Below are 14,271 nucleotides of genomic sequence, written 5' to 3' on the forward strand. Positions count from 1 at the left end.
TGTGTGCTGAGTTCAAATCTCATCAAGGCTGACTTTGCTATGCATCCTTCCAGGATCGATAAAAAGTTCTAGTCAAAAACTGCAGGTGTTATAACGGACTGAGGACTGTGATGGTGTAGCTAGAGGTTACTGCTCCAGGGAGCTCTTGACTTTGCTGTTACCCAACTCCCCACACAGGCTTATACAACTGACCATAAAATGTCTCGTTAAAAGCACAGCCTGGACCAGACCCATAGCAGTTTAGCCAAAGATATCGATAGAATAAGTACCATCTTTGAAAGAAAAAAAATACTGGGGTTAATTCATTCAACTAAAAATTCTTCAAGGCCCCAGCATGGCCACAGTCTAATGACTGAAACAAGTAAAAAAAAAAAAAAAAGATAAATGAAATAAAAAAAAACAAAGCCAAAACAAAGATAATTAAAAAAAAATATAGTTTATATCAAAATAATGAAATTCTGGTGAAGAGAAAAAGAAAATGGGACAAACATTTGTTGGAACCAATCTCTGATTATAATTCCAAGGAATCTAACATGTTATGGCATTGCTTTGAGTTGAATTGGTTCAAGAAATAGGACATGTCAGGAAGCTGGTATGTTCGGTTAATTTTGGTTTTATGCCTTTTTGTTGAAAAACTGTCATATTTTGTAATATTTTGCCTATAAAAAAATAAAATAAAATATTAAAATATTAGCATTGTGTTTAGAAAGAAATAAAAAAAAAACATTATATACAATGGAAATGAGGGAAAACTCTGTTACTTTCACGATTTGGTTGACAAATATGAGCAGTTTCCAATGTGTCTTTTCTGCAGCATTTACATACTTTTAATTGCTGTATTTAGCAGCATTTAATACACACTCTCACGTGATGCAGCCCTATTTGATAAATATATTTTGTGGAGAAAAAAAAAACAAACAAAATTTGGGGCATTTCAATATTTACACATTGAAAGATATTTCAAAGTGGCTTTGTGGGGGGAAATGTGTGGTTGTGCACATGAAAATACAAGGCTGTGACAGAATACTGGAATAAAATATAAAACTATAAATTTATTTTATACAAATAAGCGCAGGAGTGGCTGTGTGGCAAGTAGCTTGCTTACCGATCACATGATTCCGGGTTCAGTCCCACTGTGTGGCACCTTGGGCAAGTGTCTTCTACTATAGCCTTGGGCCGACCAAAGCCTTGTGAGTAGATTTGGTAGACGGAAACTGGAAGAAGCCTGTCATATATGTATATGTATGCTTGTGTATATGTTTGTGTGTCTGTTTGTCCCTCTGATGCTGGTGTGTTTACGTCCCTGAAACTTAGTGGTTTGGCAAAACGAACCAATAGAATAAGTACTAGGCTTACAAAGAATAAGCTCTGGGGTCGATTTGCTCGGCTAAAGGCGATGCTCCAGTATGGCCGCAGTCAATTGACTGAAACAAGTAAAAGAGTAAACTACATTATATGGTTATTGTACTTCAATTTTATCTTCTTTCAGATAAATAGTATAATTGATTATATTTGGGTCCAGAGAACTGCCATACAGGATGTAAAACTCACATTTATGGCTGTGATGTTTATTGTTACTGTGAATGGCCACCAGGATGGTGCACCACTGCTATGATTTCGTTGTCATCCACTCATTGCAAATGGCTGACTGGTAGAGGAAAGTTTAAGATTCTTTTCATCTTTCCAGGAGAGTTTTTCATTTAGATCATTAAAAAATGTTTCTTAAATGTATTACAGCCATTCAACAATGTAAGGCACAGATCAAGTGTGGGTTAGGCATGCTGGGGAAGAGGTTATAATGAGATGATGTGATCTGTTAACATACTCTAAACACCTCTTCATAACTTTTTTCTATAAGACTGGATATATATTTTTTTTAATAAATTAGTATTAGTAACGGTTATTGAATTGTACTTAGGGGATTTATATTCATCCAGTTCCCTTGTCTATGGCGCTCAGTCTGCCATCCGTTATAAAGCCTCACTAAACGTAGAGCAATTTTTTGATACATAAAAAAAAACATGTCTTATACTCTATTAAATCCAGTAACTTCACTGAATTATTGTTTAATTTCTGGTTAAACTCTGAGCAAGTGAGACATAGGATCGAAGACGTTCCAATCTTGACCATCACAAATTTTCTAATATGATGAATTAAAAGTGTCTTTTTTGAGCAAAGGACACGTAATTTGAGAATGAGATTTGAAGGCAATTTGGCTGCTATTTCTTGCACAATTAATATCACTCGTAGGTAAGTTTTGTGACATTTAAACAGAATGAAGAAGATTGTCTCCCTTTATTTGCATAACGTTCTCGGTGAAATTACAGTTATCTCCCTTCTGCACTTACTGTCGCTGTACCGTCACGCAGCCACACTTCTCTAACTATGATGTTAGAGAGGCGTGCGACTGTTCACAGTTTTTGCATTTCTAAAACACTACATAAGAAGCTGGCAGTAATTTTTAAGGGATTTTAGAATTTAGGAAATGACTTCCATTTATGTTTGCAAAGTGTCTTTTTATACAAATTAAGGAAACAAATGTGAAAAAGAAACTTTTCCTAAAACTTGGCATGTTTGTCTCATCCAAAATTTTCTGCTTCCTCAGCAGTTTTCAATAATTCTTTCCCAACTCAGAGTTCTTAACGTGTCTCTTTTCTGGCCAACACCTGTTGAGAAGTCTTTCCCTCCCTTATTGATTAAATAATAATAATAATAATGGTTTCAAATTTCGGCACAAGACCAGCAATTTCGGGGATGAAGTCAGTCGATTATATTGTCCCAAGTGTTCAGCTAGTAATTATTTTATTGATGCCCCTGGAAGGATGGAAGGCAAAACCAACCTCAACAGAATTTGAACTCAGAATGTAAAGATAGATGAAATGCTGTGAAGCATTTTGCTTGATGTGCTAATGATTCTACCAGCTTGCTACCTTGATTAAATAATAATAACAATAGTAATCATTTCTATGATAAGCACAAGGCCTGAAATTTGGTGGGGACAAGGCTAGCTCATTATGTCAACTCCAGTTGTCAACTGGTGCTTATTTCTTTGACCCCGAAAGGATGGATGGCAAAGCCAACCTCAACAGAATTTGAACTCAGAACATAAAGATGGATGAAATGCTTCTAAGCATTTTGTCAGACATGATGAGGGTTTTGCCAGCTCGCCATCTTGATGATGATAATAATAGTATTGGTAGTAGTAGTAGTAGTAGTAGTATAGTTTCTACTATAGGCATAAGGCCTGGATTTTAGTGGGGAAGGGGACAATTGATCACTTCGATCCCAGTATTTCATTAGTAATTTATCGAGCCCAGAAGGATGAAAGGCAAAGTTGACCTTGGCAGAATTTGAACTCAGAACGTAGCAACAATAATAATAATAATCATTAAAAAAATATTCAGATAAATACATAACAAAAACACCAGGACTTACAAGTGTATATAACATTCAGAAAATAGAACTACTAGGCACTGCACACGTCCTACATAAAACACTTTCAATACAGTGAAAATAAGAGCACCACAGCATATACCCAAGGCACACAGAGCTGCGCTCAGTAGCGTAGTGAAAGTATGTGATAAAAATTAGGCTACTAAATAATAATAATAATAATAATAATAATAGTAATGAAGTTTTACTTACGTCCATGATACATGGGGTCGCATCATTCTCATACAACTTTTCACTGGCATTTTAAAAAATTCAACATTGGTTTTAAAGTCTATGTGTCCTTCACCACCAATTTTAAAATCAATTCCAGCTTTCACTATCTTTGACTCCAACTTGACAGAACCATCAAATAACAAGGCTCCACTGCAACAATGAAATAACGATTAGATGGAACGGTATACACAAACACACACACACACACACATATGCAAGAGCTGGAGATTGCTACAAAATACCTAATAAATAAAAAAAACAGTGAAGCCCTTGGAGACCCAAACTGCAATTGGAAATGCTGGTTATGTCACATTTCAGTGGAACGTATAACACCAGTTGCCCAGATGTGTCACTGAGGTACTACTTCACAATATGGCAGAATGTTGTTGCTAAAACAATATACAATGCCATCCCCCGACCAAAGGCTGTCCAGGGATAAAAATAGAGAACCCCATGGTTACTGAATACATGTGTAAACACTAACACAAGGAATATTGGTGGAACATTCCCATCAAAACTTCTACCAAGTGCAAAGATAACAGCCAGATATTGTTATGGGATGTAAACACACCAACACTAGTTGTCAAGTAGGAGTGGGGGACAAACACACCCATACACACACATATATATATGTATGGGGTGGTTGGTGTTAGCAAGGGGTATCCAACCATAAAAACCCCTGCCAAAACAGACACAGTAGCCTGGTGTAGTCTTCTGCCTGACCAGCTCTTGTCAAACTGTCCAACCCATGCCAGCATGGAAGACGGGTGTTAAATGATGATGATAAATGTACAACAGGCTTCTTCTATGTGTTAGTTATGCTTTTAAAGTTTTAATCAGAGAAGAAAAGGTATGTACGAGATGCCAGATCTGGCCAGTTTGAAAATAAAACAGGTAGAATATATGGGCCAGATATGGCTGGTTTAAATACTAAATGGCTAAAGGTAGTTCAACTTACCTGTTTGTTACCACGCTTTGAGATGTTTGTCTCCAAATACTATTTACCATTGAACCAGAAATATCCAGAGACAGTGCTGTCATTAGATCAACTTTAGCAATAAAGCCATTCATAAGATGTAAAGTTTGGTGTTCATCTTGTAAAAGTATGTTACCCTGCAAGAAAGAAAATCCACAAATATCTTTTAAATATCACATTGTTATCAAAAGACTTTGAATATATTTCAAGCAATAATCTCTTGTTTATAAAGAAATGTTCAAAATATACAGACTTCATCATTTCATCATCTTTTTAATGTACACTTATCGATGGTCAAATGGTCAGATGCTCGTCCTGATGCCAACCCTCACTTGTTTCCAAATAAGGTAAATATTTGAGCGTGGTCGATATCAGTGCCGGTGGCAACATAGCACCATTTGAGTTTGGTCATTGCCAATGCTGGTGACATGTAAAAAGCACCATTTGAGCATGGTGGATACCAGTATCGCCTGACTGGCACTCGTGCTGGTGGCATGTAAAAAGCACCCACTACACTCTTGGAGTGGTGGGCATTAGGAAGGGCATCCAGCTGTAGAAACTTTGCCAGATCAGATTGGAACTTGGTGCAGCCTTCTGGCTTGCCAGCCCTCAGTCAAACTATCCAGCTCATGCTAGCATGGAAATGGACATTAAACAATGATGATGATGATGATGATGAAATAAATATTACCTGCAGAGCTGATGTTGGTTCAGATGGTGCATTCCATGCAGTGGACATCAACTTTCCTGACCCACGGAAGAATTCAACTGGTCGTAATAAGACATCAAACAGTGTCAAAGACATTCCGGCTGTAGGTTCAACTTCTTCAGAAGTGGATTCATCGGACACCAAACTCTCAATGCCATCAGCGTATAGTCTGAACTGCATTAAAAAAAACATAAAAGACATAAATTAGAAAATGGTTTCAAATTTTGGATTAAGACCAGGAATTTAGGTGAGGGTCAAAGATAATTACATCGAGCCCCTTGCTCAGATGGTACTTTTTAATTGACCCTGAAAAGATGAAAGGCAAAAGTGACTGTGGCAGAATTTGAACCCAGAATGTAAAGAACTGGAAGAAATGCTGCTAAGCATATTGCCTGACATACTGATCTGATGAATTTGCCTTGGATCAGTTTCTGTCTACCAAATTCACTCACAAGTCTTTGGTTGGTTCAAGGCTATAGTAAAAGACACTTGCCCAAACTGCCACACAGTAGGACTGAACCAGGAACCATGTGGTTGGGAAGCAAACTTCTCAACCATACAACCATGGCCAATGAGGAACCGTATGTGTCCTGTTTTGGGACACATATGGTTCCTTACAATTAAACTATTGACCTCCATACAACATTTTGCATGTAAGACGGCCAAAGAATGGCTAATTATCTTTTTCTAAAATTATATCAGAATGAAAATGAAAGAGAATGTGAAAAGGGGAACTCACAGATAGAAGTTTCTCTGAAAATTCCTTGCCAAACAATTCTACCTCGAGTGAACTCCTCTTCATTAGAGAAGATTTAGAATTTTCAATAAAGAGTCCGTAAGTGGAGTTGACTGATTTAGAAACTGTAAAGAGAAATTCAATGCCATTCTTAGAAAAGCTTGGTGTGTGTGTGTGTGTGTGCGCTTGCGTGCATGTGTGTGTGTGCATGCATGTGTGTGTGTGTGTGATCGTGCTTGAATGTGTGTGTGTGTGTGCTAGCATGTGTGTGAGCGTGCTTGAGTGTGTATGTGTGTGCCTGCATGCATGTGTGTGTGTGTGTGCTTGAGTGTGTGTGAGAGTGTTTGTGCATGTGTGTGTGTGTGTGTGCCTGGGGCACTGCCTTGAAGGGTTTCTATATATATATATATATATATATATATATATATATATATATATATACCCTAACAGTTGAGGGAACCCGTGGAAGAGGTAGGCCCAGAAAGACCTGGGCTGAGGTGGTGAGGCAAGACCTTCGTACATTGGGCCTCACCGAGGCGATGACTACTGACCGAGACCTTTGGAAATGTGCTGTGCGTGAGAAGACCCGGCAAGCCAAGTAAGATCGTTGCCAGTGCCCCTGGACTGGTTCTTGTGCGGGTGGCACATGAGATGCACCATTTTGAGCGTGGCCGTTGCCAGTACCGCCTGACTGGCTCCCGTAGGATTTTCGAGTGAGATCGTTGCCAGTGCCCCTGGACTGGCTTGTGCGGGTGGCACATAAAAGACACCATTTCGAGCGTGGCCGTTTTCGTGCAGGTGACACGTAAAAGCACCCACTACACTCTCTGAGTGGTTGGCGTTAGGAAGGGCATCCAGCTGTAGAAACTCAGCCAAATTAGACTGGAGCCTGGTGTTGCCATCCGGTTTCACCAGTCCTCAGTCAAATCGTCCAACCCATGCTAGCATGGAAGGCGGACGTTAAACGATGATGATGATGATGATGATGATGATGATATATATATATATATATATATATATATATATGTGTTTTTGTTTTTGTTTTAATTTTTGCATTTACAATTTATTCATTCGCCTCAACCACAAGCTGGCATACACTGGTGCTTACAATTGTCAAGTATTACCTCTAACATTTACTTTACCTACATATATATATATATATATATATATATATATATATATATATATATATATGACAGGCTTCTTTCAGTTTCCGTCTACCAAATCCACTCACAAGGCTTTAGTTGGCCCAAGGCTATAAGAGAAGACACTTGCCCAAGGTGCCACGCAGTGGGACTGAACCCAGAACCATGTGGTTGGTAAGCAAGCTACTTACCACACAGCCACTCCTGCGCCTAAATAATAGATTTTGTTTCTTACCTGTAAGATAGGAACTGAAGGCACTGGATGTTCCATTTTGAGTTAAAACCACATAATTTAGTAAGTCAAGCTTTTCAATTACTGATTTCAGGAGTTTTCTGTTGCAAAAGAGAAGTTATAAAAATTACAAGAAGCTATTTAAACAGAAATCCAGCATCGTATGTAACAGTTACAAACTTGTCATTATGCACCTAAACATTCCAGGAAACATGAGGAAATAACATACAGAAATGTATTCAAACCTACTGCCAAATAAGGATGTGAACTGTCTTTAATTAGATGTTCGAAAACTGAAACTATTTTTCCCATAGGAAATTCAAGAAAAGCTTGGTGAATTTGAATAGGGATGTACACCGAGTGAAAGTTATAGAGGAAGGGACACTCTCCAGATGATACCCCCAACTTGTTGCCAACTGTGGTTGCCAACTTGTATCTTCGTTATTGGAGACACTGTTTGTCACCTGAGACATTTTTTGTTTGAAAACTTGTCCATAAACTGATTTGCTTATGATGTGAGGCGTTCATAAACCAAAGATTCACCGTATATAGTAGTATATCGTATATCTAGTAGTTTATAGTATGTGTTTATATATATATATATATATATATATATATATATATATATATAGATAGATAGATAGATAGATAGATAGATGTATATGGATCAAAACAGTTTGATTCAAATTCTCTGTTTGATTCAAAGTTTGATTCAAAGCATGATGCTTATCCTCAGCCATTAGAACATTGACACGTAAAAAGCACCATCCGAACATGGCCGATGCCAGTGCCCCCGACTGACTCCCGTGCCAGTGGCATGTGAAAAGCACTCACTACACTCTTGGAGTGGTTGGTGTTAGGAAGAGCATCAAGCTATAGACACAGCCAGATCAGATTGGAGCCTGGTGCAGCCTCCTGGCTCTCCAGACCTCAGTCAAACCATCCAACCCATGCCAGCATGGAAAAGAGACGTTAAACGATGATGATAATATAGAAGTGTAAAACTCTCTAATAATTAAATAACTGGTAAAAGTATAATGGGGATAGTTATGTAAGTGAAATATCTCCTTTATCCTGATTTCAAACAATGGGTTCTGGCTATGCTGGAGCACAACAACCATAAATTAAGAAAAATCTATTCTTGTTTTGGCCCTTAATTAAATCAGATATTGATTATTCTTACTTGAATGTGGGATTATTTTGTGCCATGTCGTTAAGTTTTGAGATGGTATATGTTGCAAATTCTGAATTGTCTCCTTTTTTGAGTGACCGAAGAACTTCTTCCAAAGCCAACGGGCAAATATCGGTAGACAACATAACTTCCAGTGCTGCAAGACGTGCACTGCTCTCACGAGTCTTATCTTTGTAGATTTTGAGCATTACTGGAACAGCCTGCAAATTAACACAGAGTATATCGTTAATTAAATTCATACAGTAAGGTGGAAGCTGGTTGAATCATGAGCATACTGGGTGAAATGGATAGTGGCATTTTGTCCAACACTATGTTCTGAGTTTAAACTCAGCTAAGGTCAACCTTTCAGTATCAATAAAATAAATACCAGTTGACTTTTGGGGGTTCATGTAATCGACTTTGGCCTTGTGCCAAGATTTGAAACCAATTTAATTTATATTGCAACTTCCTTAAATTTAAGAATTTTGTTGAATAACTAACCAAAGTTTTGGCTTTGAAGACAAGTTACCATAGGGATTACAGTGTAATTTTTTGAGAGTTCATCTTATAAAATGAGATTGTGATCTTGATATTAGATTAGAAGAAATCTTAAAGTATAGAGGCTTTGACATGCTAATGATTCTACCAGCTCACAGCCTTAAAAACACCATTTAATAATATTACCATTTGTTTTACATTTTAATCAGATTTCTTTCTGATATTCATCCAATATCTCACTCCTATATGAGAACATGATATCAGAATAGATTCAAACTAACCCTAACTGTATTGCCAAGGGTTTGTCTGAAAATATTCAAGGAATCTGCCACACATCATAACAACAGAACTACTGCCACAAGGTAGCAAGGGTTTATAATTAGGGTAAGGGTTTGTGCAGAGCCAGTCCCATTCTCTTGTCCTTCAGATTTGTACGGGACTGATAACCCAGTAGTTATCACCTTGCAGGATTTTCATGGAGTTACCTTCCCTTAGACCAGCAGCTAAAGAGCTGAAGGATCTCGTCTGCCTCGGGTCTCTTGAGGGGGTCTTTGAGTGCCCTGATTGAAATATACAATTACAATAAATTAAGCAAGAAATTAGAAAAGCACGATTAACCTCAGCTGCGATGACATCTTTCTTGAAACGCCGCAAAGAATAGATAGCTGTGCTGGAAATACTTGATGGTTTAGCTTGAAGTGACTTTTCAAGTAGAATTGGTAAAAATCCTTTTAAGCCAGCATTTCCCATTGATCGTATGTAGATTAACTGACAGTCTTCAGTCTTGCACTTTGACATCAAACTCTTAGTGGACATTATGTATTCTTTAACAATCTGAAATCAATATATAGATAGACAGATGAATAGCTATATATATATATATATATATATATATACAAGAAATGAGGGCAGGGAATCGTCAATTAATAATAGAATTAAAAATTAACAATTTTGCCAAGTAGTTCAGTATGAAAAAAACCTTTATCGGTAAAACTATTTATCATCGTAAATATACAGGGATTAGCAATTGAGTTGCTTCTCCAACATACTGAAAATTTAGAAATAGCAGTCAAAGAACTACTGATTCTAAACTACAAATTTTTCTCTAAAACGGATGGCGATATTTATGGCACACATAGAACAAAAAACCGGAGGGAAAAGCGTAAACAAAACAAGTCTTTAGTTAATTGGATACGAATCGTTTCATGGTTAAGTGAATGAAAATTTCACTATTCCAATCTTCAGCCCAAATATTCTGATAAATTTGAAAGTGTCTCTAAAAAAATTCACGGTAATTCTTGGCCATGCGACACCAAAAATCAACGATAAGAAAGGCACTTACGAATTCATCGGCTAGTGAGTTCAGGCATCTCACCTCAAAGAAATCTATTCCATGTGCGTCACAAATAGTCCCGTATGAAAAGAAGTCCCGTGTGGAAGGATTACGGTTTAACCATCTAACTTAGAGATATCAAATATAAAATATACAAGAATAAGGGCAGGGAATCGTCAAATAGTGAAATTTTCATTCACTTAACCATGAAACGATTCGTATCCAATTAACTAAAGACTTGTTTTGTTTACGCTTTTCCCTCCGGTTTTTTGTTCTATGTGTGCCATAAATATCGCCATCCGTTTTAGAGAAAAATTTGTAGTTTAGAATCAGTAGTTTTTTGACTGCTATTTCTAAATTTTCAGTATGTTGGAGAAGCAACTCAATTGCTAATCCCTGTATATTTACGATGATATATATATATATATATATATATATATATATATATTGTGTAGGATATAAGTTAGAGGTAATGTAACCATCTAAGGGATAGCTGCATCCATAGGAACTCCTGGTATTACCTCGGTATGTATGGTCCTTGTTATAAGGTATACGGCAGCAGGTAATTTAAAAGGTAAAACCGTGGTTTAATATATATATAAAAAACAATAAGAAATGGAGCAATAATAACAGTGGATCATTGGTGTTTTAAAGTCATATCTTTATTAAATGACTTTAAAACACCAATGATGCACTTCTGTTATTATTGATCCATTTCTTATTGTTTTATATATATATATATATATATATATATATATATATATATATATATATATATATAATTGCAGCAGGGAAGGTGTTTATAAACCATTTAAAAGCATACAAAAATGGTTAGATTCACTTCAACATTTAAATTTAATTTGTCAAAATATTTTTGTCTCTTTGAAACCGCGACCTGTTGCCACTTCTATAGACCCAGTACATGACTGGTACCAATCACTCCTGACAGAATGAAAAGCAAAGTCGACTTCACCGAAGGCTGGAAGAAATACCACTAAGCCCTTTATCCAATGCATTAACAATTCTGTCAGCTCACTGCTTTCAGATAATCTTCTGTCTTTTACTGGCCATGCTGGGGCACCACTTTGAAGAATTTTTGGTTGAATGAACTGACTCCATTACCTATACTTATAAAACCTGGTACTGATTCTATTGGTGTCTTTTGCTGAGCTGCTAAGTTATGGGGATGTAAATACACCAACCCTAGTTGTCCAGCAGCAGTGGGGGACAATGTAAACAGAAACACACACACACACACACACATGATGGGCTTCACAAGGCTTTGGCTGGCCCAGGGCTACATTAATATTAACAAAGTACCATGGAATGAGACTGAATCCCAAAACCAAGTGGTTTAAAAGCAACCTTCTCAACCATAATTCATTCCTCCCTGTGCCTATTCACTCACCCACGACATTCACCTGCGACATAAATAACATCTTTATTTACTTACATTTTCCTCACATTGACTCGGTACCAAACAATACGTGAACATCAAAGCGCCAAGGGTTAAACCAACACTTTCTTTTAAATTCTTATTTGCGATATTTTTCTTATATATTTTCTGGAATAGAGTTAAACATTTTGAGTTTAAATATGTTGACAATTTTATGGACAATAATGAAATATATTATTTATTATCAAATAAAGATGAATTAAAAATGAAATACAATTCAATATCATAATCATCATCATTATCTAATATCTGCTTTCCATGCTGGCATGGGTTGAACAGTTTGAGTGGAGCTGGCAAATCGGAGAGCTGCACCAGGCTCCAATTGTCTATTTTGGTTAGATTTGTATGGCAGGATGCTCTTCTTAATGCCAACCACTTTACAGAGTGGACTGGGCACCTTTTATGTGGTGCCAGCAGCGAAAACAATTTTAGAATTATGCTGTTGTTATTGTCATTTTGACCTTAGGTCTTCTCTGGTCAAACATGCATACATGCATGCAGGTATGTGTGTATGTTTGCATGCATACATGCTTGTATGTATGTGTGTATGTGATTGTTCAGTTTTATTTCAAGATTTCTTACCAAAAGAGAAAGAGCTGGTTTCTAACCTAGATCCAAGGCTCTTTCGTTGGAATTTCAACATCAACAACAGGGTATTTTTGTTTGTTTGTATGCGTGCAGATTTGTGTCTTGCTTTATGTTTGTCTTCTCATGCATATCGTTGCATATCTAGATATGCTCATATATATTTAAAGCTTCTGGAAAATTTTACAGATTTTTACAGTTCCAGTGATAGTTTTGGATCTGTAGTCTTCAAATCAGCAACTGCTTTCTGACTTTGAGATTGGTATTTAGGCAGTGTGTTACATATCCCAGGATGTGTGTGTGAGAGAGAGAGAGAGAGAGAGAGAGAGAGAGAGAGAGAGAGAGAGAGAGAGAGAGAGAGAGAGAGAGAGTGTGTGTGTGTGTGTGTGTGTGTGTGTGCACGCACGTATGTAAGTGTGTTTATGTATGTATATATGGCATGGCTGTGTGGTAAAGAGGCTTGTTTTGCAATCATAGGGTTTTGAGTTCTCTCCCATTACGTGGCACCTTAACCAAGTCAAATGATGCATTGTAAGTGAATTCGGTAGATGGAAATCATGTGGAAATCCCTCTGTTTGTCTGTTTGTATGTATATACACACACATATATATATACACACATTGATTCAAGGTACTTGATGACCCTGTCAGTGTTGATGCCACATAAAAGGCACTGGTTCTGGTGCCATGTAAAAAGCACCCAGTCCACTCTGTAAAGTGATTGGCATTAGGAAGGGCATCCAGCTGTAGAAACCAAGCTACAACAGACAACGGAACCAGGTGTGGCCCCTGCACATGCCAGCTCTGATCAATCCATCCAACCCATGACAGCATAAAAAAACAGACGTTAAATGATGATGATGAAGACGACTGTGTGCTCCTTCCTTTCTTGCAATCATTTAAATCCTAATTCAAGTGAGATGCTTCAACCATTCACATTTTAAATATCTTACTCAATTCAAACAATTTCCATCTACCAAATTCACTTACAAGGCATTGTTCGGCTTGGGGGGTGGGGCTATATTGGGAAACTCTTGTCCAAAGTGCCATGTAATGGGGCTGAACCCCAAATCATGTGGTTGCAAGCTGAGCTTCTTAACCACGCAGCCATGACGGCACCTATGATCCAGATAACAAAGACAAAAACAAAATAAAAAGAAAATATGATGTTGCTTCTTACCAGGAAATTATTCAGAATGAATTTAGCAGGTTTGGTAGCATAAGCTAAAGTAAAGAGATAACGCTCTGGGTAATCTGTATGGTCCCCTTCAAAATTGAGAAGTTCCATGATAGCCCGGTGAGATCCTTTTGATTGAGCAGCACTAGCAATATCAATTAATTGGGGGCTAAAAACAAAAGAAAACAAAAGAAATTATTTTAAAATAACGAGGAGAAAAGTTAATTAGTCAATATTATTATCAACATTGTTCGAACAGAGCAAAATGAATGTTTAAAGCATTTCACTTTAATTAGGATTTAAATGATAAATCATAAATATGAACTTCATCATCATTCATATATATATACATATATATATATATATATATATATATATATATACCAATAATAATAAGGAAAATGAAGAATTTGAACATTCAGACTTTCTGCTTGGTTTCATCAATAATTGTCCGACACACGTTTCGATCGTATCAATTGCAAATTTCTTCATATTTATAAGTCTGAATGTTCAAATTCTTCATTTTTCTTATTATTAGTGTTGCGATTTTACATTCTAAGCAGCCAGGAAATAAACCGTAACATCAGA

General features: G+C 36.9%; 1 protein-coding gene across 3 annotated transcripts in view; it reads right to left on the minus strand.

Moving 5' to 3' along the window:
• Positions 1-417: 417 nt before the first annotated feature.
• The window catches only part of LOC106871593 (microsomal triglyceride transfer protein large subunit), a 32,619-nt gene continuing 18,765 nt past the window's right edge, over positions 418-14,271 (minus strand). For all 3 annotated transcript variants that reach the window (XM_089354615.1, XM_014918110.3, XM_089354616.1), the window contains exons 9-18: positions 13,687-13,852; positions 11,920-12,030; positions 9,752-9,967; positions 8,648-8,856; positions 7,468-7,565; positions 6,091-6,212; positions 5,334-5,525; positions 4,625-4,779; positions 3,646-3,816; positions 418-659 (exon numbers count right to left, since the gene is read on the minus strand). In XM_089354615.1, coding sequence (XP_089210741.1) covers positions 512-659; positions 3,646-3,816; positions 4,625-4,779; positions 5,334-5,525; positions 6,091-6,212; positions 7,468-7,565; positions 8,648-8,856; positions 9,752-9,967; positions 11,920-12,030; positions 13,687-13,852 — 1,588 coding nt within the window. In that variant the 3' untranslated portion in view covers positions 418-511. The remainder of the gene's footprint in view (positions 660-3,645; positions 3,817-4,624; positions 4,780-5,333; positions 5,526-6,090; positions 6,213-7,467; positions 7,566-8,647; positions 8,857-9,751; positions 9,968-11,919; positions 12,031-13,686; positions 13,853-14,271) is intronic.

The sequence above is a fragment of the Octopus bimaculoides genome, chromosome 7, assembly GCF_046866305.1.
Source record: "Octopus bimaculoides isolate indiv1 chromosome 7, ASM4686630v1, whole genome shotgun sequence".
NCBI lineage: Eukaryota > Metazoa > Mollusca > Cephalopoda > Octopoda > Octopodidae > Octopus > Octopus bimaculoides.